Here is a 26,084-nt window from a genome sequence, read left to right as displayed (position 1 = left end):
ATGGGGTTACCTAGGGTTGCTGGAACCCAGTTCACTGGGATGTATCCAGAGCCTGAGGCCAAGGACACCACCAGGGCTGTTGCAGTGACAGGTGTGTGAGGAAGGGTGGAAAGAGGGCCTGGAGTACAGGGATGCCAAATGAGCCCACCACTTGAGTCATGAGAACCATGGGGCCTATTGTCATGGGGAGCCTCCTAGGGCCTTGGAAACCAGCAGAGAGGGCCCTGGGCCATGTTTTCCAGGAATCCCCAGGGACCCCTGCCATGGAAGGTGCCCTGGGTCCCACAATGAGCCTGGAACTTAGGCACCAGATGGGGGAGTGGGGGCTGGGTTCTTGGGAGCCCCCAGGCAGCCACCTAGGGCTGCGGGAGTCAGCTTGTACAGGGGCATCAGCTCTGGGGGCCTTTGGATCTAGGGCCCACATTACTCTCCTTCCATGGGGAAAGTGTCTTTTTGTTTTCAGTAGTGTGAATCCATCTTTCCTACCCGCCTCAATGTGCCTTTTCTTATTACTGTCTGTTGCTCAGGTTCTATATTCCCTCACCTAGAATCCTTGGTCTTACAAAGGCATTTTCTGAGCATATGGTTAGTTGGGGAAGGGGGCTGACACCAGTGGTAGAAATTCCTATGCTGACATTCTGCTGCTGTAGAGACAGGAACTTTGAAGTAATTATTTTAAATGTGGGGAATTATGCAAATAAAAATATGGACATAATGAAAAGAGAAAAAAAAATTTAAAAATTCCTAAATGTAACTTCCACAGATAAGAAATTTCATGTATGAAGTGAACATTTCATTGCCAGGTCTTACTAGTAGAAAAGAGAGACCCTGCAGAAGAAAAAGACCAGTGAACTTGAAGACACGGAAATAGAAACTATCCAAAATAAAGCACAGAGGAGAAAAAGACTGCAAAACTAAAAGAGCTTCAATGATCTGAATGATAGTCTCAAGCATTTTAACATACTTGTGAGGTAGGGAGGAACTGAGAGAAAAAAATATGTGGAGAAATCTTGGCTGAAAACTTTCCCAATTTAATGAAAAGTACTGTATAAATGCATTGATCCAAAAGACACAATTGTACTGAAGTGTGTCATAATCAAATTACTAAGGAAAAATTGTTAAGAATTCTGAAAAAAAGATTCATTGTATACAGTGGTGCAAAGGTAATGATACAAACTTCTCATGAGAAATGGCAAGCCAAAAAATACTGGAATAATACTAACATGCTTAAAAGAAATAAAAACACAAACCTAGAATTTTTATCCAGTAAAAATGTTCTTCACAAATTAAAACAAAGTAACTTTTTTTCCAGAAAAGCAAAGGCTGAATAAGCATATCATGAGCAAAACTAAACTACTAAAAATTTTTTAAAAGTTTTAGTTGGAAAGAAAAAGATATATGCACACACATTGTAATGGTTTGGTTGTTATAGTTTATTTCTTCTTCTTACTTTGAGTGGGTGAAATTCGGACATGGTATTACTGCCTTTATAAGTTTGAAGATAATGGTTTTAATTGAAACTCTTTAAGTGGACTTCCAAATGTGCCTCTCGGCAAATGGGTGGGTCTTAGCTTTGTAACCATAGGATAAACACAGCCTAGACTAGATGGCTATGATTAAAATGAGTTAATATTCCTCTAATTTTGTAAATTAATTTGTTTCAGACTCCTTTAAAAATATATCATTGAAGAACTTGACTTTGAAATACAGTCTTATTTCAGTCCTCCATGAATTATTTACATTTGCTGTTATTTATTTGGAAGAATTTTACTGTATTCTGCCTATATTTTTTTCACATTTAAAAAAATATTTAATTCAGTAAAACTAGAATTAAACCATTTTTTGTGGAGTAAATTAACATGTAATTCATTCTAATTTTAATTTCACTTGAAGAATATCTTTAGAACAATCTATTGCACCTTCCTTGACCCACAGGAGAGTTAATCAAAACTTTGTAGATTAATTGAGTAAATTGCAAGTATTTTAATGTTGTTTATCCTTCATTAGTTTTAAACTCTGCTAAACTGTGTAAGCCAAACTATTGAATATGCTAAAATATTACTCATTCTTTCAACTAGTATTTATTTTGAATGAAATATTTTTCACCTTATAATAAATATGTGTAGGAAAATTACATCTGCAACAGAACTACATAGCATGTACTTAGAAGGAAAGTATCTTGTGTTTCTTTAGAAAATCAGTTGAATAAAAATGTACTATATTTTTATCCACCAAACTCAAACATATTTTGTCTAAAATATGTAGGATCATATGCACATCACTTAAATATAGAGTTAAAGAAAAAAGAGCTCATTTCATCCATTTGAGCAATTCTCACAGGAAGAATTTACTGTCACCCCGAATGATAATAGCTTAGCATGATAAATGTTTCTTAGAATTGAGTCTTCCCCCCAAAAGTAGATATATAAATTTATGAGATCCCATGCATATATACTCAGATTTCTGCATGATTTTAACAATATCAAATGTTGCTTTAAAGATTTCCTCCAATGCAGAAAGTTTATGTTTATTTCTTTTTTTAATAAGCATGGCTGTATTTAAAAAAAAGACTTAGAAGTGTTTTCTTATTTTGTTTTTTAGTTAAGCATTGAGGTGAGCATATTATGTTCTTGGTGTTGTATGGTATATTGGTCTTTTCCCAACAGGTAGCACATGAATGACCTAATTATCTATTTTTTGTTGCTAATAATGTGTTTTGCATATATGTAACCAAAGGATTTGGTTACCTGGAGGGAAACCAAAATCACAGGCAATGACTCCAATAAGAACAAGAAAAGACGGTATATGCATGCATGTAGAAGCATCAAATACCTGAACACACACATTCATGTGTACTCACACTCACACCTGTACCACAACCTGAAACAGGAAAGCAGGGCAAATAGAAAAAGAACAAATAAATCCTGTTCATATACCATTTCTGAATAAAAATCACAAAGAGAATAAAGCATGGGCCCTATAATTGATGATCAAAAGCACTTATGAACAATGAGAGAAGACTTCAAAATATTTATATCAATCTTTAGAGACATCCTCTCTCACACTGATAAAAACATATCCAGCATTGCCACAGACATTTCCACTGATATATTGTTAGTAGCATCCATCAATCTGTGAACTGCACTGAGGTATCAGTGAAATTTGACAGTCTTCTGATTGCACTTTCTGTGGCCTGAATCTTTCTGCTTTTGATCCTTCCCACTTTAATTTCCAGCCAATTTTATCTCAACATCTTGCTCCATTGCATTTTGTAACTAGTTGATATATCTTTATGTTTCCTGTTATTTGTAAGTTAATGCCTCATGTTTTAAGACTCCTAATGGAGAAAATATAAAAAAAATCCAAGAACATAAAGCTTCTGCTATAAGTTACTCTTTTTCTTCTCTATTTTATCCCAATGGTAGCTTTCTTTAACTCGGTATTTAAAATAAAGAAGATAACTCCTTTCTATTCTTTAATTCAGAATATTTGTTTACTAAACGTTTTTCTCTAATTTTCCTAGATACTGTAATCATTTATTTTCATAATATTAAAATCCATCAATTTTGTTTTAATATGCCTTAGAAATAAGTGGAAGAAAAGACAAATTATCTCAAAATTGAATTTATATTTAAAATTCAATACAGAATATTGTGAATCCACTGTAAGTTAATACTATATTTAGCAATAAACATAAAAGATGATCTTTTAATATAGGCTAATTTAAATAAATGCCATTCACAGGATTTTTTGTGGAAGACACTTTTGCAAGCTATACTAGCCATATCTCAGTGGATCTGCGTTGAGGGATCCCCTTCACAGTGGGTTACAATATATTTATGAATGCTTACTAGGTTCAAATGCACATTTGCGTATGCTTTTATATTGTACATTTCCAAAATGTATTTACATTTCCCAGTTGTGAATTGTTACTGTGATGTGTAGCAATAATTGTTAAGGGTAATAGCAGCTAAAATTTACTAAAAACTTACAATAAGACTGGTGGATACATAGACTTTATACAAGGCTTTTTCCATCCAAACCTCACAAAAGCCTTATGAAGTAAGTGGTAGTATTATACTTACGTTATAGAAGAAAAGACTAAAGTTCAGAAAAAAGTTAGAGAGTTATGCTTTTTTTTTTTTTTTTAAGATTCATTTATTTATTTGACAGAGAAAGATACAGCCAGAGAGGGAACACAAGCAGGGGGAGTGGGAGAGGAACAAGCAGGCTTCCCGCTGAGCAGGGAGCCTGATGCAGGACTCAATCCCAGGACTCGAGGATCATGACATGAGCCGAAGGCAGAGGCTTAACCCACTGAGCCATCCAGGTGCCCCATGAGTTATGCTTTTAAATGAAAAAATATATAAGAAGTACTTAGGGAATAGTAAACAGATTGACTCATTTGAAGTAAGTTAGTATATGACAATAGCCAGTGCAAAATAAGGGTGGGTAAATAGTTTGAACAGTTTTTGAGAGGTAGAACTGGGTATTTGGAAAGAATGAAAAGAATGTTTAACAATTGAACTTTGGGATCAGACCAGAATTCCCATCTTTACAGTTACTAGTTACATGATCTGGGACAAATTTCCTTTATTTATTTATATATTTATTTTATATATTTATTACTAATATGTTATAGGATTGTTGGGAATGAGACAACGGATGATGGAAGCAATTAGTCATACTTAATAACTCTGTCATCAACTATGATTCTATAGGTAAAGGATAATAATCATTGAAGATTTTTGAGCAGTGGGTAATGTTGCAGAAGAAGTCTTTAAGATATCTCTCTGTTGTAAATAAAAAACTAGAAGACACATTAATTGGATGTAGAAATGCCTGTTAAGAAGCTAAACAGAATTAATTGCTGGAATTCTTTCTTTTAGGGCCCGTTAAATGACAATAAGATGGAATATAATGGAAAGCAAGAGGGAAAAAAGAGAGGAAAAGAAAGGGACATTTGTGAAACACCTGCAGATCTTGGACAAGATCTGAATAGAGTTCATGGTTCCAAATTTAAATAATCCCAGGTTTGAATGGATGACTTTTTTTTTTTTTGAATGGATGGACTTACATCTAGACTCACCAATTTTTTTTAAAGATTTTTATTTATTTATTTGAGAGAGAGAGAGCATGAGAGGGGAGAAGGTCAGAGGGAGAAGCAGACTCTCCAAAGAGCTGGGATGGCGATGTGGGACTCGATCCTGGGACTCCAGGATCATGACCTGAGTAGAAGGCAGTCACTCAACCAACTGAGCCACTCAGGTGCCCAACTCACTGAATGTTTTAATCTCATCTGTAAAATTCTGATGAAGTAGTTATAGTACAGGTTTTGAATAAACTGTGCTGAGAGGAATAAGCATTTACAATAGATCATTACTTCGAGCAACTTTTACTGTAAAAAGGCAAATTCCTCAGCATAATGACCTGAAATATCTTGTATCTATCTGGTGCCCTAATACTAGTGCCTGAATTTGTGCTATCTGTGCTATCTGATCCCATTTTCACAGTCCTTCAGATAATGTAGCACCCCTAAGTTTTCCACAAATAAAGTTCCTCAGTTGCTTTAGTTATTTGTAAACTGAGTTCTTAAAATTTTGTCACTATCCTTGTTCTTTCATGTTTTTAAAATTTTTTAAAAAGATTAATTTGAGAGACGGAGTAAGATAGTAAGAGCAAGAGAGTGCAAGCAGGGAGAGGTTGGCAGAGGGAGAAGCAGGGCTCACTCTCAGGGCCCCAGGATCATGACCTGAGCTAAGACAGACAATCAACTGAGCCACCCAGACATCCCTATCCTGTTCTTTCTTAATGAGTTCTTGTCTGTCTTATCCTCTTACAATAAAAGGAACTCAATATATGGCCTTTCTGTCAACATTGAAGAGTGTTGACAATCTAGTGTGGTGTAGGGAAGTTAAACACTTAAGATACATACAGTGCTGTCACAGAGGTGTGTTCAAGGTGCTAGAGAGATACAGAAGTATCAGCTCACTCTGCCTAGAGAAGAGTGACTTCTCTGAAGACAAAAGTCTTTAAAATAGGGTAAAGTATGAACTTGGATGATTAGGAATGTCTGAGTTAGAATAACATCAGTCATATATTTCAGACTGTGAATGATTGTGTAGTATGTAGTACTGTAGCAAAATAACATGTCTGTTACATGAAATGTTTTATTACTTTTGCTGTTAAGACTACTGAAGTTACTAATTTATTTTGTTTATATTTGTTTCTGATATCAAGATATGTTTTACGCAACCTGAAGTTAAGCACTGAATTTTTTGGATCCAACACACAAGTCATCAGTCAAGCATTTTACAATTTTTTTCTGTCATGGTTCTGTTAAATATTTTCCCACCCTGCTATCTTCCCATACTATCCAAATTTGTTCATCATATTGTGACTTGAAGTATAGTGGCTAAGAAACAGTATTAGAAATTCTGGCTATAATATCACAAATCACATCATAGATCTAAATGTAAAATTTTAAGCTATAAAACTTATCAAAGAAAATATAGGAAAAAAAAACTCTATGACATTGGGTTGAGCCATAGTTTCCTATATAAAACTACCAAAAGCAAAAACAAAAACAAAAAACAACATACGTGGGCACCTGGGTGGCTCAGTGGGTTAAGCCTCTGCCTTCAGCTCAGGTCATGATCTCAGGGTTCTGGGATCAAGTCCCACATTGGGCTCTCTGCTCAGCGGGGAACCTGCTTCCTCCTCTCTTTCTCTCCGCCTGCCTCTCTACCTATTTGTGATCTCTGTCTGTCAAATAAATAAAATTAAAAAAAAAAAAAAACATACGCATGCCCATACACACACAGTAAGTGGGACTTCAAAATTAAGAAAACTTGCCTTTTGAAGAACACATGTGGCTACCACAGCTTGGGAGAAAGAAATTTTAAATCATGTTATCTAATAAAGGACCTATATCCAGAATACATAAAGATGTGAAAAATGGGCAAAAGATTTTAAAAGTCCCTTCACCAAAGAAACATGTCAAATAATCACTTGAAAAGATACTCAACCTCATTATTCATTAGGGAAATGAAGATTAAAACTATATGAGATACTTTACTATGTATCCATTAGAACAGCTAAAATTAAAAAGACTGACTATATCAAGTGTTGTTGAGGATGTGGAACAACTAGAACAATCACTTTGAAAAACAGTTTAGCAGCATTTTAATAAAATTAAAATATATCTACAGTATTACCTACATATTGCACTCCTTCATAGGTATTTATACAAAAGAAATAAAAATGTATTTCCATACAGAGCTATATCTAAGGCAAATAGCTAGATGGCTAGATAGATACAAATGCAGATATGAATATTTACAGTAGCTTTATTTATAATCACTAAAAATGAAACAATCCAGAATGTATAACCAAATCATGGTATATCTACACAATGGGATATTAGTAAAAGAAATTTATGATCCACATAAATACAGAGATGAATCTCAAAATAATCATGCTGAGTGAGAAATCCAAAAAGGAGTACATAATATTAATTCCATTTGCATCATATTCTAGAGAAATGCAGATTAATATATAAGTGACAGAAACCAGAGCAGTGATTGCCTGGGGATAAAGAGGAGGTCGGGAGGAGGGGTAGAAGGAAATTAAAGGGTGATTAATGTGTTCATTACCAAGATTAGTAAGGATTTCATGGATACATACATTTTTTAAAATTATCAAATTGTACACCTGACATATGTGAAGTTTATTTTGTCGGTCATAACTTGAAGGTGATTTAGAAAAATATGTCAGATGACTATTTCTTTTTGAGCAGTCTCCAGCTGTTTGCTGGATGATGAATGTCCTGTTTCCTAGGTCTTGCCTTTGTGTGATCATGGTACTCACTAATAATAACAACAACAACGAAAATCAACTTTCTCAACTTTTTTTTTAGTTTAATTTAATTTTGACAGTGTTCCAAGAGTCATTGTTTATGCACCACAGCCAGTGCTCCATGCAATACGTGCCCTTCTTATTACCCTCCACCAGGCTCACCCATCCCCCCACCCCCTCCCTTCCAAAACCCTCAGTTTGTTTCTCAGAGTCCACAGTCTCTCATGGTTCATCTCCCCCTCTAATTTCCCCCAATTCACTTTTCCTTTCCTTCTCCTAATGTTCTCCATGTTATTCCTTATACTCTACAAGTACATGAAACCATATTAGAATTGACTTTCTCTGACTGATCTCTCAGCATAATCTCCTCCAGTCCCATCCATGTTGATACAAAAGTTGGGTATTTATCCTTTCTGATGGAGGCATAATATTCCATTGCATATCTTTATCCATTCATCTGCTGAAGGGGATCCTGGCTCTTTCCATAGTTTGAGAGCCCAGAAGAGAAGGGTCATGACTTAGGATGGAATGCATCTCTTGAAACTGGGAATAAGGATTTTGATATGAGACATACCTAATCAAAAGAAGGAGAACACCCAAATAGCTCTGGGAAGTATAAATGGTGTAGTAACTCTGTGGCTACTTCAATTATTTGTCATACTTTTTTGTAAATGTTCATTTTACTTATCTGCTACTCTACTTAGATTTGAAGCTCTTTTGAGAAAATAACTTCTTTTTTATCTATTATTTGGCATAGTTCCTGGCACACACTTGTGTCCAGTAAATTTTGGTTGAACAAGTAATTGAATAAAAAATGGATAACACAGCATGTTTGGGTGGCTCAGTTGATTAAGCCCCTGCCTTCAGCTCAGGTCATGATCCCGTAGTCGTGGGACTGAGTCCCATATCAGGCTCCCAGCTCTGCAAGGAGTCTGCTTCTCCCTCTGACCTTCTCCCCTTTAATGCTCTCTTTTTCACTCTCTCTCTCAAATAAATAAATAAAAGTCTTTTAAAAAATGGATAACATCATATATGCCATAGGATGAAAACTCATAATGGGATGAAAACTAAGAATTATTTATTAAAAATAAATTGGGAAGAATGTTGTAAATCATACCAGTGGCTTCAGAAAATAATACCTACTCTTACTTAAATATCTTTTACATTCAGGCTACTTTTCACAAAGTTCCTCTGACCTTTAAAATGAACATATACAATAGGCATCATTATCCTCTTCAAAGATAAATAAACCCTATATTAACAGAGTTAAAGGACTTCTCTGAGATGATTCTGCAAGTAGGTGGAGGACCTAGGATTTCATGTGGATTTAGGATTTAAAGCCAGATCTATTGAGTGTAAGCACTGTGCTTTTTCTACTTTGTCTTGCTGGTGCCTAGCATGTATAAACAAGTTCACATATAATTAATTATTATAATTATAATTCACAGTAAATTGAAATCACAATAAAATATGGTGAATATTCCTTTCTATCCTCAAACTTAAAAGGATAGATATGGAATATGTCTCTAGAAAAATATTCTCTACTTAGGGTGCTTGGGTGGCTCAGCCAGTTAGGCATCTGCCTTACGCTTGAGTCATGATTCCAGGGTCCTGGGCTCGAGTCTCGCATCAGGCTTCCTGCTCAGCAGGGCGTTTACTACTCCTTCTCCTGCTCTCCCTGCTTGTGCTCTCTCTCACACTCTCCTCTCTCAAATAAATAAATAAAAATTATTTTTTAAAAAAAGAATATTAAAAATCTAGTTCCATGAGAAAATGCTGTGTATATTTCTCCCTAAATGAAAAACAAACCCATAGAATAGTGCACTCCAATTCTGAGGCATTATATTGGAACTATGGAGAACTTGAATTCTTCAAGAGAATGCTTAGCAGAAATTTTAACAGCTAAAAACATTATCTGATCAGTTCTTGATTTTTCTTACTGTGCAAATGTCATCTTCTAGAAGATATAAGAAGTGATGATCGAAACCATAAGTGACATGTGGGTTCAGATAAAAGGAGAGAAGACTAGAAGTAATGGCATTGGGGGAAGAGTATTACCAACTTCTTGGTCAAATGAAGACAATGGCTGTGTTCCTGACACAGATCAATATCTAAGTTGGACATCTTTGAAAACTTTGATTGATTATTGCGTGTCAGATTGATTCCCTTGGGCTGACTCCAGTATACCTCTTTTTCATTATCGCCATCTTGATCCACAGCATGCCTCATTATCATTATCAACAGTAATTAGGAAATGAAAAAGGGAGTAAAGAGTGGTAGATACAATATTGACTTTGATTGTTGACATTTGAAATCGAGATGATTAGATTTATAATAAGAAGTGTCTATTGAGTAAACACAGCTATGTGTCTGGAGTACTGAAGAAAGTGGATGTTGATGAAAGTTTCAGAGCCATATGTATAGAAGTGAGAGAGAAGCTTTGGAAGTAGAAGAGGTCACTAAGGAAAGGAATATAAACAGAGATAAGAGCAGCAAGCCAATGATTAAAGCTGCTACCCAAGGAGCTGAGGGAATTGTAAACATGTGTAAGAGAAGTCAAGGTGTTTGCTAAAATGGGAGTTATCAGGTTTGTATCAATTACTGCCCATTTTTTTAGTTTAAGAATTGAAGTGTCCTGCAAGGCAGTAGCTTACTCTGCAATGAAATCTCTTTTGGTATTATTTTAAACTTTAAGAAATGTGCTTGGAAGCACAGAAACATTACAATAGACAAGAATGGTTAAAAGCAAATGCACATATATCCAATTAAAAAAATGTTTGTGTGGCCACTGATACCATCTTGGTCGAATATCTTATATTTGCTACTCAAAGGAGCTTTGTTGTCCTTTAGAGAAACTCATTTTCTGGCAGAAGTTTGAAAGCATTTCTGGTATTAAAAAAAAAAAAAAAATCAATGAGGAGAAAGGCCAGAAGGATGAGTGGTAAACTCTCATTTAAAAACCCGTACACTCAACAGAATGCTTCTTTGCAACCTTTCAATGAGATAGGACTTCTTTAATTTGAACTGGAACAGCCTATGTTCTATATTCCTTAGCTTGGCTGACATAGAGGTCAGAGATTTACTGTGGGGCAACTTAGAATCACTTACATATTATCCTAAATTTAGATGTGGCCTAGATTTTTTTTTTTCTGAAATGATGAGAGACATGGCGATAAAATGAAACTGCTGCTTTTATCATTTTCTACTTTCAAAGTTAAAAAAAAATCATAAAATAAATTGTGCATAAGGAAACTACTGAACTCATCAAGTTCTGCCTCTTTAAAATGATTAAATCACATATCACCCAACCAGCCCTGAATTGCTTTCTCAGTGACCTTGTGGCAGTTCCTCAATAGCCTTTCCTAGCATGCACATTCCAATATAAACAAATAGGAGAATACAATTATGTAAACTGTACTAGTGTTCAGTTTGAATCTCTGATGTCTTTTTTAGATGCTACCCTCAACTACCCTCCAAGTGTGCATCCTAGTCAGTATTGTCACAGAAGAATATTGAATCAATTTAGTGTGTATTTATTGATCCTCTAAGGTGAAATGTACTCTGTTGTCAGAGGTGTGCCTACTTGCAAGAATATTGTAGTTGAAGAAGCAAGGTGTAATTCCATGGAAACTTTAGTAGCAAATATTGAAACAACTCAACCAACAGTAGAATGTTTAGAAGAGGAAGAGGTCACCCTGAGGCTGGAAGGACTGATTAATTAAGAGATTATGTAACAGTGAAGATTGGTCTATCAAAAGCTACTCAAAACTAAAGTCTTAATCCCTCCCAGTAGGATTGTCCTAGTAACTCTTGCCTCTGTTCTTGTCTTGGGCCCTCACTTGCTTCTGTCTAACTACCAGGTGCTCATTATCTGCAGACAGGCATCTCCACCATTGCTTTATAATAGATCTCCATGAACATCCCATAGTCAACTCCAACCAACCTTCCCAACCCTACATCTTAGATCATAAAAAAAATAAAAAAATAAAAAAAATCCAGTGAGTCGAATGTACCACTACATACAAGTGTGAACACGTAGGTGCAACAAGAGTGACTAGAAAAGGTACCATGCCATGAGTGTACTCATGTCTGTTAGGATTAAGCCCTGATGGGGCTTCTGGTGCACAGACCACTCACCATCGATGCATTGAGTGACTAGTGAGCATTAGGACTAAAAAAAGTACATTAGCCGGAAGACACGAGAAAACACAAGGATGTGGGCCAGAGCTACTATTGCACTCCCCAACCTGTCATCAATAGTTAAAACTCATGTGTGAGTGTCTGACATTAAAAAAAATTTCTAGGCTTGGTTCTGGGGTCTGAAGGGAGAGCCCATTAAGGAAGGTAGAAAAACAGGGCTTAAATGTACATGGAAGATGCTGGAAGAGGTCAGCTAGAGCCCAGAGTACCCTAGAAATTCCACCTAAAAGAAAGAAAGCACTATTAGAAAAAGGTCTAGTGCTGGCTAAAATATGATATGTGGTAGGTAAAACTTTAAATAACATGGTAATGACAGACTTACTAGAAGGTGCTCTTTTAGCAAAGAATGGAAGAAATAGAAATTTTCCTCCTTCATATAGTGAGAAAACTCACTATATGATAATTACCATCATACTTATGTTACTTCTCCCAATCTATTCTATTCCTGAATTCTTGATTTTGTACTGAAAATCTGCAGAAAGAATAAGGCCACATAAAGTCTCTTGTCTTCACAGAAGAAAGAAATGTTTGCTGCCAAACAGGATCATGGACATAATCAGAAAGGAGATAGAAGATTATCAATAAACACTGCTGATTTAGACTAAAAGGGAAATGCTTTCATTTATTCATTCATTTACATATTTGTCACCTGTCATGTTCTAGACATGGACAGATTCTGGTGACATGAGAAATACTGCCCCATCTTCTAGGGTTTACAGTCCATAAAGGTCAGTCTGCACATATGATAGAAACACACAGATGTAATCCAGGTCTGCATAAGAAGTCTGTGGAGTTTTGGAGCGCCTGGGTGGCTCAGTTGGTTGAACGCCTGACTCTTGGTTTCAGCTCAGCTCATGATCTCAGGGTTGTGAGATCGAGCCCTGCCATGCAGAGTCAGCTTGAGATTCTCTCTCTCCCTCTCCTTCTGCCTCTCGCCCTACTTGTGCACCCATGTGCATGCAGGCTTTCTCTCAAGTAAATCAATCTTTAAAAAAAAAAGAAAAGAAAAGAAAAGTTCTGTCTTGTTCTAACAAAACGGAGATTAAGAAACTAAGTAAGGATTGTGCCTTGGTGGCTCAGTTGGTTAAGCACCTGACTCTTGATTTTGGCTCAGGTCGGATAATGTTGGGCTCCACACTAGGCATGTAGCCTGCTTAAAACTCTCTTTCTCTCTCTCTCCCCCTCTGCCCTTCCATCCCCTGCCTCATGCTATTGCTCTTAGGAAAAAAAGGAAAAGAAAAAAGGAAAGAAAGGAGAGAAAGAGAAGAAAGAAAAGAAAGAATTAGAAAGAAAGAGAGAAAGAAAAGAGAAGGAGAGAAGAAAGAAACTAAGCAAGACTAAAAAGAGGGAATCCTAGGGGAAGTGAATGATTTTGTGCTAAAGCAATGGTCTGACTTAGGAAAATCTCAGAATGTTAACAAAAGAAGATGGAATTGTAGCTCTACACTGAAGAAGAAGAAGAGAAGGGAGATCAGCTGTGGGTACTCAGAGGAGGTAAGTAGTGAAGGGAAAGATCACGAAGGGCCCAGCAACTTAAAAGTTTTGGTGTTTGTATTTCAAGGTATCTCCAAGAAATGGAAAGCTGGAGAAAGGTTTTTCTTAAACAGGAGAATGAAATGCATTTATTTATTTATTTATTTATTTATTTATTTTTAAAGTTTTTTTTTTTTTTTTTTTTTTTGAGAAAGAGAGAGGGAGATAGAGAAACCATGGGATGAGGGATGGTCAGAGAGAGAAGCTGACTCCACACTGAGCAGGAAGCCCAATGTGGGACTTGATCCCGGGACTCTAGGATCTTGACATGAGTTGAAGGTCGCTCAACTGATTGAGCCACCCTTGTGCTCTGAAATGCACTTTAGAATGCAATTTAGGAATTTCTAAAATGCATTTCACTAACACTCTCTGATTTACACTTTTGAAGTTTCACTTTGGTAGCTGAATTGAAAATCTTCTAGAGTGAGGCAAGAGTATCCATTGGGACATGGGTTAGGAGCCTGGGATGTGGTTAGTTTAGACCAGTTCATAACCATGAAAATGGACAAAAAGAACAGGACTTGGTTGGATGTAGGCAGTAAGAGATAGGGCTACGCCAGCAGTGAACTTTCAGTTAATACTCTTAACAATTGTGGTGACTGAGAAGGCTGTGGTGACATGGGATTCACCAGGATTAAACCAAGTTCGGAAGACTCTAGGGGACAGGCAGAGAGGCGAAAGATGCCGAATGGGGATCATGGCATGATCTGGCCTAACAAAATCTAGTATATGAATGCACATTCCGTTATTGCTAGTCCTCATCTCCAGTTTATTCTACACAGCACCAGAATGATCCTTCTGAAATAGAAGTGGAACATTTTCCTGACTGCTAAAATCCCTGCGGTGGATTCCTATCTTCCTGCAAGTACTCTCTGGTGACCTGCACCCTCCATCCTCGTGTCTAGCCTCTGTAGTCTCTGCTCCAATCTCTTCTCATTCCCCACCTTGCTTACGTTCCTCTGTCCTAGTGGTCTCCTGATTTGTCTGTGATTAATGCCAGGTAATTCCTATCTCTGCCTGGAAAGATGACCCTCCAGATAACCTCATGGATTACCCCATTACTTTATTAATGTCCGCACTTAAATCTCATCTTATCAGGCCTCATTAACAAACTTATCTAAAAAAACACTCATTTTCTCTATTCCCACTCTGGTTTATTTTCCTTCTCAGCTATTATCACAAATTGATTAATTATATAGTTATAGGTTTACTGAGAATATAAGTTCCTTGAGAATAGGGACTTTATTTCCTTCCCTCATGTAACACCACTGCATCGAATATAGTACAGTATACACTTAATTCATACTGGTCAGTTGACTATAGATTTTCTTCAGCACCTCTGCCCACCAATTTCCTCTTCTTTTATACCTCTGCCCTTTTGAAATACTAGTGGAAACTCTTTTAAGAAATCTCTCTTAATTCAGCTTTCCAAATTAACCAGTGTCTTTTGTTCCCACTAGAAGGTCTGATGTTCAGAGAATATCAAAAACTAACAGATTTTGAACTACTTGCTAGCATTCTTATTTACTTCTACCAGTAAATCAATGGCATGGGTTCCCAGTCTGTTCCACCAGTTGGATTTGTCAGTGCCATTACATGAAGTAGTTTATTATTATGTAAATCAATATATGAGTGTGAAAGGGAAAATGTTGTTTCTGAAAAACTAATTTGAATAATATGGAAAGACTTGATAAATGGCCAATGGCTATTGGCTGTCAACTTTAAAAGATTGAGGGAAAAAATGTCATAAATATACAGATTTGTTCACTTAGTGTGTATGTGTAGTTGTATTTTAAATATGTTCCAACTGAAAATCTTAGATGCCATATGGGTGTGGTTTGCACCAAAAGAACGATGTAGAATTTCAGCTAGTGAAAAAGAAAAGTCTTGGATAAGCATCAAAAAATTAATTGGTAAATGTACATTTATATGTTTCAGATTAAAGTAAAATGGTCAGGAAATTTATGCATGTTTTTAACTTTCCAATATAAGTATTTCTTTCCATTAATTAAACTCTGCTTAATTTATTAAGCAAAGCGGTTTCTCCTTAACCTAACCCCATAGGATTTCCTTATTCTGGTCTTCCCTCTTTCATCTCAGCACAGATTAAAATAATGTTTCCTTTTGTGTATATTAAAATATTGTTTCCTTTTGATCTTCCTTCTAAGTCAAACAGAATTGTAAAGCTACCAGGCACTCAGAGGGAAAGGTATGAGTAGTCACCAGTTACAGACAGGGAAGAGAGAATTGTAATACCAATATTATACTCCTGCTGTTCTGGACCTAAACACTCCTACTTCCCCTGGGAGCCTGGTGCCATGCTCCCACTACAGCAGCACACAGGGCTTCCTCACCCTGTCCTGCAGTGTCTTGTACCTATCTTTATCCCACCCCCATTTCCTGTCATTCCTAGCTTTCATTTGTGTTTCCAAATCTCACCTCCTCTTTGGGGATGGACTTCAGAGTGGCTGTTAAGGACACATAAAAATCACCAAGGTCAAACGAACATGAAGCTGAAAAAAAAGAAGGAAAAAAAAGGGCAAGGACATTATAGAATTAGGAAATATAAAAATGTATGCTGTAAAGGCAAATAAACATGCTACATGTAGACTCCAGATTTGGCTCTGATAGAGTAAAACTGAAGAAAATCCGGAAAATAAAAACAAGTTAATTTCTCAGAAAAGCAAAATTATTCCTAAGTATCAACACCCATTGTCAGTATCATCCAATCTACCTAGCTTGGCTTCTCTGGAAGTGAAGTAGTTTCCATACCTGCTTTCCTTCCTCTGAAACCCTGTAGTATTTCCTCTATATCATTCTGTTGAGTAATTTACCCATGTTTTATATTCTTCAATTAATTATACATATTTTTATCTTCTTAAAAGAGATGAATACAGTTGACCCTCAAACAACATGGGGGTTAGGGGTGCTGACTCCCCATTATGCAGTTGAAAATCCACATATAATTTTTGACTCCCCCAAACTTAACTAATAGTCTACTGTTGACATAAATAGTAAATTAACACATATTTTGTACATTGTGTGTATTATATACTAATATAATTACAACAAAGTAATCTAAAGAAAATGTTATTAAGAAAACCGTAAGGCAGAGAAAATGCATTTACAGTACTGTGTTTGTTGAAAAAAATCCACGGATAAGTGGACATATGCAGTTAAGGGTCAGCTATAATTATTTGTTCCCCCCCCTTTGGATTCTTTCAGTAGAGTATTTTTTTTTAATTAACATATAAGGTATTATTTGTTTCAGGGGTGCAGGTATGTGAATCATCAGCCTTAGACAATTCACAGCACTCACCGTAGCACACACCCTCCCCAGTGTTTATCGCCCAGCCACCCTATCCCTCCCTCCCCCCAAGCAGCTTGTTTCCTGAAATTAAGTCTCTTATTGTTTGTCTCCCTCTCCAGTCCCATCTTGTTTCATTTTTCCCTCCCTTCCCCCCATGAGTCCCCACCCTGCTTCTCAAATTCTTTGTATCAAAGAGATCATATGATAATTGTCTTTCTCTGATTGACTTATTTCGCTCAGCATAATACCCTCTAGTTCCATCCACATCATTGCAAATGGCAAGATTTCAGTTTTTTGATGGCTACATAGTATTCCTCTGTGTGTGTGTGTGTGTATACAGACACCACATCTTCTTTACCCACTCATTTGTTGATGGACATCTAGGCTCTTTCCATAGTCAACCATAGTTCTTTATAATGTAGTCCCCACCTATGTTAGTTTGAAAGGGCTTCCATAGCCCAGAACAACAAACTGTGTGGCTTAGCACAACAGAAACAATGTTTCCCAGTTTGGGAGGCTGGTCGGATCAGCAGAGTCATGCTTCCTCTGAAGATCCTAGGACAGATCTGTTCTGGGTCTCTCTCCTAGCTTCTGGGAGTTTCTGGCTGTTCCTAGCAGTGGTGGTTTCTCGGCAGCGTAACTCCTATCTGTATAAGGCATTTTCCCTGTTTACATATGTGTCTGTGTCCAAATTTCCTCCGTTTTATAAAGACACCAGGCATATTGGATTAGAGGTCCACTCCAGCATGACCTCATCTTCATTTAATTACAATTAATTACAGTTGCAGTAACTTGTTTGCAAATAAGGTTAATTGTGAGTTACTGAGGTGAGCTTTAGGTGGACATAATCTATAATGCTGCCTAACAAAGAACTGTGAATACAATAAAAAGTATATTCATAAGAGAAGTATTAAGAGGGAAATAATATGTGAATAAATAAGAGTATGAATGCTACTTCATTTTCCCATTTCTTTGCTAGTCCTATGGCTTCTCCTCTGAAATTTCAGATTCGCTTTGCCATCCGTAATGAATGTAATAAGCCAGGGCTGCAAATACACAAATGGACAGATATAAATATTTAAGAACCTTACAAAGTTGTTTTGTTATTTCTCAAATTTAACTATATCTTTCAGTGGAACAAATTCCTTTCATTTTTTTGTGCCAAGCACAGACTTTACTCTATAGAAGACTAGTTCTTACCTAAATATTAAAAAGGATTACAATTTTAGTTCAAGACTATATACTAGACACAATGGATTCAGAGATTCCTTCTTCCCGACATTGAAAAATGCAGTATCAAATTACTCTTAAACCATTATTTCCATAATAAGGAAACAGATATATCTGTGTGAAATGACAATCTGGATGACATGCTAAAATGCTTAAGTGCTCAGGCAGGCATAAACAAATTGAAGTGAAAGTCTGAGCAATTATTCATTGAACATAGAGCTTATCATATAGCCAGCTTAAATATATTAAGTGAATAAAAACATCCAGTTACACAGGCACTTGTTAATCCACTGGTAGTCATAAAACTCTCCTTTTGCTTTATAAGCCATAATGAGTCAGTCAGCTTATTATGGCTTTCAGTTTCTTTATTTTTATTTTTTCTATTTCTAAGGGCACTTCTTTTTTAATAGTGAAAACAGTTCTTACAGTGAAGTATGCATTAGCAATGCTTACATCTTCTCTTTGATATAATGGGTAATTTATCATCAGGATAGGTGTGGGGTTTTGGTTTTTTTGTTTGTTTGTTTGTTTACAAATGACTCATTTATCTCAGCATGCAGTCCAATCAAAAAATTTCAATGACTTAATATAAGTGATGGCTAAAAAGACATGCACACAATTAACACATGCTTTCGTGCCAAGTTTTAAAATATTAAAGGAAGGCAATGATTTTCTTCATCTGTTATGAAGAAAACAGTTAAGTTTAAGAAAACAAGTTGTAGCAAATAATTTTATCCTCACAGAACTGAGATTGGGGAGCTAATAATACAAAGAGGAGACTGACATAATATATGACGTTTTTGAATTCAGATGGTTATGGTGTCTCTCAGTTGACAATTAGTTTCAGTTTATTTTGTTTTTTAAGTTTTCCCTGATCTTCACAGCAGTGATCTCATTGTATTTCTCCCCCTTTCTCTTTATTTTTATTAACAGCATCACCATTTTCTTAATTAACCAATACCAAATCTTGAGATTCATTCATCCATTCAACAAATAAATAGCCAGGGATTGCAAACCGGATCTTGATGGAACTGCTCTAGCATCTAAGGATACAAAGGTAAGACAAGACAACCTGAAAACAGAAAATAAATGAGACACTACTTAACACTCACGAAATGTGAAAAACTGAAAAAGTATAAAAATGCCAACTTTTGTGGAAGATGTGGATTAACAGGAATTATTATATACCACTGGGGGAGTGTAACTTGACATAACAATTTTGGAAGACCTTTTGACTTTGTCTAGGAACGCTGAAGATGCACATAACGTATGCTAAGCAATTCCACTTCTAGGCATATACTCTAAAGAAACGCATGCATGTACACACCAGAACATACAAGCATGTATGTAGCCATAGTAGCGGTAATCCATGTGTGCTGTATCTATCCTGGCCTTCCAAAAGTGGATATCCAATGAAATGCTAATGAGAGGTGAATATTAGATACAGTCATTAGTATTGTTATTTCTTAGGTTTGTTATAATTATTCTTTTCTAGGAATTTAGTTTTCAAAAGTAAAAGAGAGGGTGTTTGGGTGGCTCAGCTGGTTAAGTGACTGCCTTTGGCTCAGGTCACAATCCCAAGGTCCTGGGACCACATTGGGCTCCTTGCTCAGCGGGAGCCTGCTTCCCCCTCCCTCTGCTGCTTTCCCTGGTTATACTCTCTGTGTGTATGTGTCAAATAAATAAATAAATCTAAAAAAAAAAAAATGTAAAAGGGATAGGTACCTCTGGGTGGCTCAGTTGGCTAAGCATCTACCTTCGGCTCAGGTCATGGTCCCAGGGTCCTAGGATCAAACACCACATTTGGCTCCCTGCTCAGTGGGGAGTCTGCTTCTCCCGGTCCCCCTCCCCCTGCTCATGTTTCCTCTCTCTCTGACAAATAATAAATAAAATTATTTTTTAAAAAAGTAAAGGGGAGAAAGAAGCATGGATAATCATAAAAATAAGATACTCATAAAAATAAAATGAGAACAATATAAGCTAACAGTAAACAGAAATGATAAGGAATCCATGATGATAAAGAAAGCAGAGCAATACAAACTAACAGTAATAAAGAATCCATAAAAAATCATAGAAATAAAAACAAAGCTTATTGATGTAGAAAGTAATTAGGAAAACTCTATACTTGGACAGTCAGGAGAATTAGCCAATGGGAATATAGTATTGAAGAAATCAGCCGGAACAGGTTTCAGAAAGCTGCTCTTGGTAAAACACACACCAAACCCATAATACTATCCTGCACTGAGTTTATATGTTGCCTGGTAGCTTTGAAATTTAAAGGAAGCTTCCAGAATTCCAATTTCTATTTTAAGACTAACTCTGACTGATTCTGCCTTCAGCTGAGGGTAAGGCTAAAGACCTTTGCCATCAAGTGGGTGTTCTGGCACTGGCTTAGACATTAAGTTTGCTATGTGAATTTGTGTGACTTGGCTTATTTTTTTCTGTAGTGTGTTGTATAAAATGAGGAAAATAATAGTGCCTTCCTAGTATTTTGTTAAGATTAATCGAGGTAACATATGTAAAATGCTTAAATAATTTCTGAAGCATCAATGTTTTCCTCCCTTTAAAAAAAAAAAATTCCAGGGCGCCTGGGTGGCTCAGTGGGTTAGGCCACTGCCTTCGGCTCAGGTCATGATCTCAGGGTCCTGGGATCAAGTCCCGCATGGGGCTCTCTGCTCAGCAGGGAGCCTGCTTCCCTTCCTCTCTTTCTGCCTGCCTCTCTGCTTACTTGTGATCTCTCTCTGTCAAATGAATAAATAAAATCTTTAAAAAAAATAAAAATTAAAAATTAAAAAAAAATTAAAAAAAATTCTGTTTCATTTTGGATAGTTTCCATTGCTAATGACTCACGGGACCATGTTTTCTTCTGCAGTGTGTCATCTGCTAATAATCTCGTCCAGTGAAATCTTTACTTTAGACATTATAGTTTTCATCTCTAGAGGCTTAGTATTGGTCTTCTTTTTTATCTTCCATGTTTCTGCATAATATAAGTCATCTTTCCTCTCCCTTTTTGAACATTTGGAACATATAAAACTGTGCCAATGCCCATGTCTACTCATGTTATCTCTATGTCATTTCTGGGTGTGTTTCCAGTAATTGATTTATCTCTTCATTTTAAATTGTATTTTTCTGCTTCTTTTCAGGCCTGGTAATATGCGATTAAATTCTAATTACTGGGTCTAGAAATGTTGTATGCCTATAAATAGTCTTAAGCTGTGTTCTGGGATACAGTTGTGCTACCTAGGAGAGAGTTTTGTCCTTTGTAGGCTCCTTTTTGAGTTTTGTTAGCCTTTGGTCTAAGGCTAATTTTATTTCCTTCCTGAGGTGAGCCCATTCTGAGTACTCTACATAATAATAAACCTTGCATTTCAAAATTTAACTCTCTGGTAAGTGGAGACACAAACTGTTCCTGGCCCTATGAGAGCTTTTGGAGATTGTTTCCTCTGCTCCTTTCAAGTGGTTCTTTCCATGGCCTTGGATAGTTTCCTCATATGCAAGTACTCATCTGTGCTCAGCTGAAGACTCTAGGGTGACTTTCTGAAAACTCTCTGTTTTTTCCCTCTCATGAAACACTATACTGTGCTATGGGAATTCTAACTACCCTGCCTTGCCTGGATTCTCAACCCAATCTCCTCAGCCCAGGAAGACTGCCAATACCTGAAAAAAGAGATGTTTCCTGTATTGTTTTCCAGTTTTTTAGCTATTTCACGTGGAATGGTAAATCTGGTCACCGTTCACCCTCTAGGCTAGTAGCAAAAGTCATGTAAGCCATTATTAATAATGACACTTTCCTCTGAATCTTAGCTAGCCCTTAGCATTATACATTGCACAAAGTGAGCCTATATGTATGTATATATGTTTATTAGCAACGCAGTTTACTTTATGAGAAAATAGGCATTTTTGCCTTCAACAAAGTTTTCAGCCATCTATCTGGTGGAGTTTCATTTCCTGTTCACCCTCATAGTTTCAGAAAGATTCTCAATTCATCCCTTCACACTTGCTGTCAGCCCTCCTCCCTTCTCTGACTCTTCTCTGAACATTTACCCCTGCGCAACAGTAAAAACAACGACACTGCTCTTCTAAATTTTTTGTAGGATTATTGTGATCTTTTCTTTGCAGATTTTGTTTTGCAGCCTTTACTCAGGCTCTCTAGACTTTAGTTTTCTAAACAAAAGCAGTTGCTTCCCTAAGTAAAATGATTGTGTCAGATGTTGAGATAGGAAGTACAGTGATTAAGTACTGAAGTTTTTGGAAATTAGAGTGTTTGGTTTCAACTCTGACCTACTGTACCACTTGACCCTAAATGATTTTAGTCGGGCTACCTCTGTGCCTCAGGTTTATCACCTGAAGATAATGGTAATGATGCATCATCTCCAAAGAACTGTTTTGAGAATGGCACAAGATAATGTATTTTAAATGCCTGGTACCATACAATACGTGTAAGTCATATATATTATGAGTAATATGGAAGAAAACATCTTTAAGTTGCTATTTATTAAATCAATTTACATATTAGGAAAACAGAACTCACAAATGTTGAGTGACGTGCCTGAGACTTAAGGATCAGTAAGTAACAGAGTCTGAATGTGACTTCATCTCTTCTTGACCTCTCAGAAATGCTATGACTATTGCTAACCCTCATTCTGACTGTTATCTACCCTTGTAACAGTTGCGTTCAGAAATAATGTCATTCTTAAAACAGTCAATAAAAATGAGACTATCATAGTACTATGGTATTGGTAGGAGACCTTTTCTACTGCCGAAATAGGCTTGAGACCCACTAAGGTTTCTACTAGACTAGAAAACTTGACAATGATATACAGATTTATATCCATGGAGCACCTGGGTGGCTCAGTCGGTTAAGCCTCTGCCTTTGGCTTAGGTCATGATCTCAGCTTCCTGGGATCAAGCTCTACATCGAGCTCTCTGCTCAGTGGGGATCCTGCTTCCCCCTCTCCTTCTGCCTGCCTCTCTGTCTGCTTGTGATCTCTCTCTCTCTCTCTGTCAAATAAATAAATAAAACCTTTAAAAAAATTTATATCCATTACAATGGTTAGAATTAAAAACACTAATAATACCAATTCTTGATCAAGATAAGGAACGACTAGAATACTTCCACATTGCTGGTGAAAATGTGATTAAACACAATCATTTTGAACAGAAGTTTAGTATTGATTTATCAAATTAAATATACATTTATTATACGACACAGCAATTTCACTCCTGCATATTTATTCCTAATAAATGAAAACTATGTACACAAAATAACTTATATGCAAATGTCCCTAGCAGTTTTATGTGGAATAGCCAGAAACCAAAAGAGCCATCAGCTCATTGTCCACCTACATATGAATGGATAAACAGATTGTAAAACACTTATGCAGTGGGAACCTCAGCAATAAAAAGTAACTGCTATTTATACATGTATTAACATGGATGACTTTGAAAGTAAATATGCCTACTGAAAGAACCCAGAGACACAAAAGTGTACATGTGGTGGGATTCCGTTTCAATAAAGTTTTAAGGGAGATAAAGTGAATCTGTAGTGATAGAACTAAGATCAGTGATGGACTAGGGTAGGGATGGAAACTCATTTGAAATGCAACATGGGAGAACTTCCTATATCTTTATTTTGGTAATGATTAAATGGGTATATATACTTGCAAAAATTTATCAAAATATGCACTTGATATGGGCTCATTTTATTAATGTAAATTAGACCTCAATAAAGTTCATTTAAAAAAAAAGAAAATGCAGGGGGCTTCCTCTGGGTTTGGGACTCCTGGGAAAGAATGAGAAGTCAGGAGCCGGCTGGCGTCCCGGGAGATGGAAGTAAGACCCTCCTGGTGATCGCACACCCCGATGATGAAGCCATGTTCTTTGCTCCCACTTTGCTAGGCTTGGCCCGCCTGAGGCACCGGCTGTCTTTGCTCTGCTTCTCTGCAGGAAATTACTACAATCAAGGGGAGATGCGTAAGAAAGAACTTTCGCAGAGCTGTGATGTTTTGGGGATTCCACGTTCCAGTATAATGATTATTGACAACAGGGACTTCCCAGATGACCCAGGTGTGCAGTGGGACACAGAGCGTGTGGCTGGCACCCTCCTCCAGCACGTGGAAGCAAATGGCATCAACCTGGTGGTGACGTTCGATGCAGGGGGAGTCAGTGGTCACCGAAATCATGTTGCTCTGTATGCAGCTGTGAGGACCCTCCACTCAGAAGGGAAGTTACCTAAAGGGTGCTCGGTGCTCACACTTCAGTCAGTGAATGTGTTGCGCAAGTACATCTCCCTTCTGGACCTGCCCTTTTCTCTGCTTCATACCCGGGATGTCCTCTTCGTGCTCATCAGCAAAGAAGTGGCACAGGCCAAGAGAGCCATGTCCTGCCACCGCAGCCAGCTGCTCTGGTTCCGCCGCCTCTACTTACTCTTCTCCAGATACATGAGGATCAACTCCCTGCACTTCCTCTGAAGCCTGGAGGGGTCTTCTGGGCTAAGGAACACAGGGAGAAGCAAAGACCAGAATGCCTGGGCCCAGGCCTTGAGCTGGTGGATCAGCCTGAACTGAAGAGAGCCCCATGAGGGGTGCCTTCCAGAGCTCTGTGGGTCTGCGCTGAGAAGCTCTAACTAAAGGGGGGACCGTGCAGGCCAATGGGTGGTCCCAACGTCAGCTTCTTCCTTTGGGGGAAAGCCCCACGGCAGCCCAAACCAAACCAACCCCAGGATACCAATAGCTACCCTGACAGCTTCTCAAGTTCTTCCGGAAAACGCGCTACATAATGGCACCATGTTGGTCAGGCATCTAGGACAGAGCCTGCTGTGATGATAAATGCTCTGAAAGGTGCTCCCAGATCACTTCTCAGAGGCCATGAGGCAGAATTTTTATGTTGTTTCCAAAGCAGCCTCACCAAGCTCACACACACGAGTAGCCCCGATAGTGAGTGAGTTCAGCCATTATTACTTTGATTCACGTCGTGGCCTCTGTATCAAGTTTGAGTCCCGAGGAAGCTTCTCTACTTAACCTCATAGTCGTTAAACCGACTGGGGCTCCCGAAGGTCAAAGGCCGACCACGATGCCCAGCATTTCCTGCTGAGACTGTTACAAAGTGGGCCTGCCCGGAAGGAGCATCCAGTCAAAGATCTCAGCTCCCAGTCTTTTGAGGGAAGGAGGAAACAGGAAGACAAATCAGGAAGTCTTGTGTGTTGTTGGTTTTTTTTAAATCCTCAACCAAAACTAAACAAAACAAGAAAGCTGATGTCGTAAAATTGTGCTACAGACCAAAGCAGTCTGAGGGGTCTGGCTTGGAAACTACTCCCACGGCCCAGCCAATGGTCCAGGCAAGTGGCCCGAGGCTGGGAAGCTTAGGTGTCAAGGGCACAGGCTCCACATACTGGTGGAAGACCAGATTTACCAACAGTGTAATCATGGACAAGGTGTTTAACCTTTGTCTGACTCAGTTGTCTCATGTGCAAAAGGAAGCGTGGTCACGGTACCAACCTCAGAGGAGACTAAGCCTGGTGGGCGCCCAGGAAAGGGTCTGGCGCGCAGTCAGGGCCCAGGAAAGGTGAGTCGCTGGTGTTCGGAGATGCATAAGCAGCCCTACCACAGAGGGACTCGCAGTTGAAGTCCTGACACAAAAAGGACCTTGGTGCACATTGTCCAGGGGTATCCTTTCTGGCCCTTGGCAGAAGGCCTGCACTGCTGTCTCCATAGCAACAGGTTACAGACCTGCTCTCTTGATGCCTCCTATGGGACAAGTGGGACTGAGCCAGAGAACAGGCCCTAAAACAGGAGTCTAAAATGCAAATCTGGTTGTTATCTGTCTACTTAAAATCTGTCAGTGGCTCCTAATAGCCTCCTTAGAAACTGTGAGAAGAAATCAGCCACTGATGCTAGATGGTGGGGGGTTAGGGGCAGAGGACAAGCTGCCTCCTGTCTTGCTTCTGATAAGACAG

At 37.7% G+C, this 26,084-nt stretch overlaps 1 protein-coding gene across 1 annotated transcript; it reads left to right on the top strand.

Annotated features, from left to right (window-relative positions):
- On the top strand, positions 1-25,743 carry LOC131839717 (N-acetylglucosaminyl-phosphatidylinositol de-N-acetylase-like). The gene is made up of 2 exons (XM_059187469.1): positions 1-91; positions 23,879-25,743. The coding sequence occupies exons 1-2, from the start codon at positions 1-3 to the stop codon at positions 24,598-24,600; spliced, it is 813 nt and encodes a 270-aa protein (XP_059043452.1). The 3' UTR covers positions 24,601-25,743.
- Positions 25,744-26,084: the final 341 nt, after the last annotated feature.

This window comes from Mustela lutreola, chromosome 8, assembly GCF_030435805.1.
Source record: "Mustela lutreola isolate mMusLut2 chromosome 8, mMusLut2.pri, whole genome shotgun sequence".
NCBI lineage: Eukaryota > Metazoa > Chordata > Mammalia > Carnivora > Mustelidae > Mustela > Mustela lutreola.
The sequence above is the reverse complement of the archived record's forward strand: the minus strand, read 5'-3'. Positions and strand labels throughout refer to the sequence as shown.

What these genes read in the sequence shown, in the direction of transcription:
- LOC131839717 (XM_059187469.1), top strand. Translation starts at nt 1, where the DNA reads ATGGGGTTACCTAGGGTTGCTGGAACCCAGTTCACTGGGATGTATCCA. An exon ending in CAGGGCTGTTGCAGTGACAG is followed by an intron (nt 92 to 23,878) that starts GTGTGTGAGGAA and finishes TTAAAAAAAAAG; the next exon opens with AAAATGCAGGGGGCTTCCTC.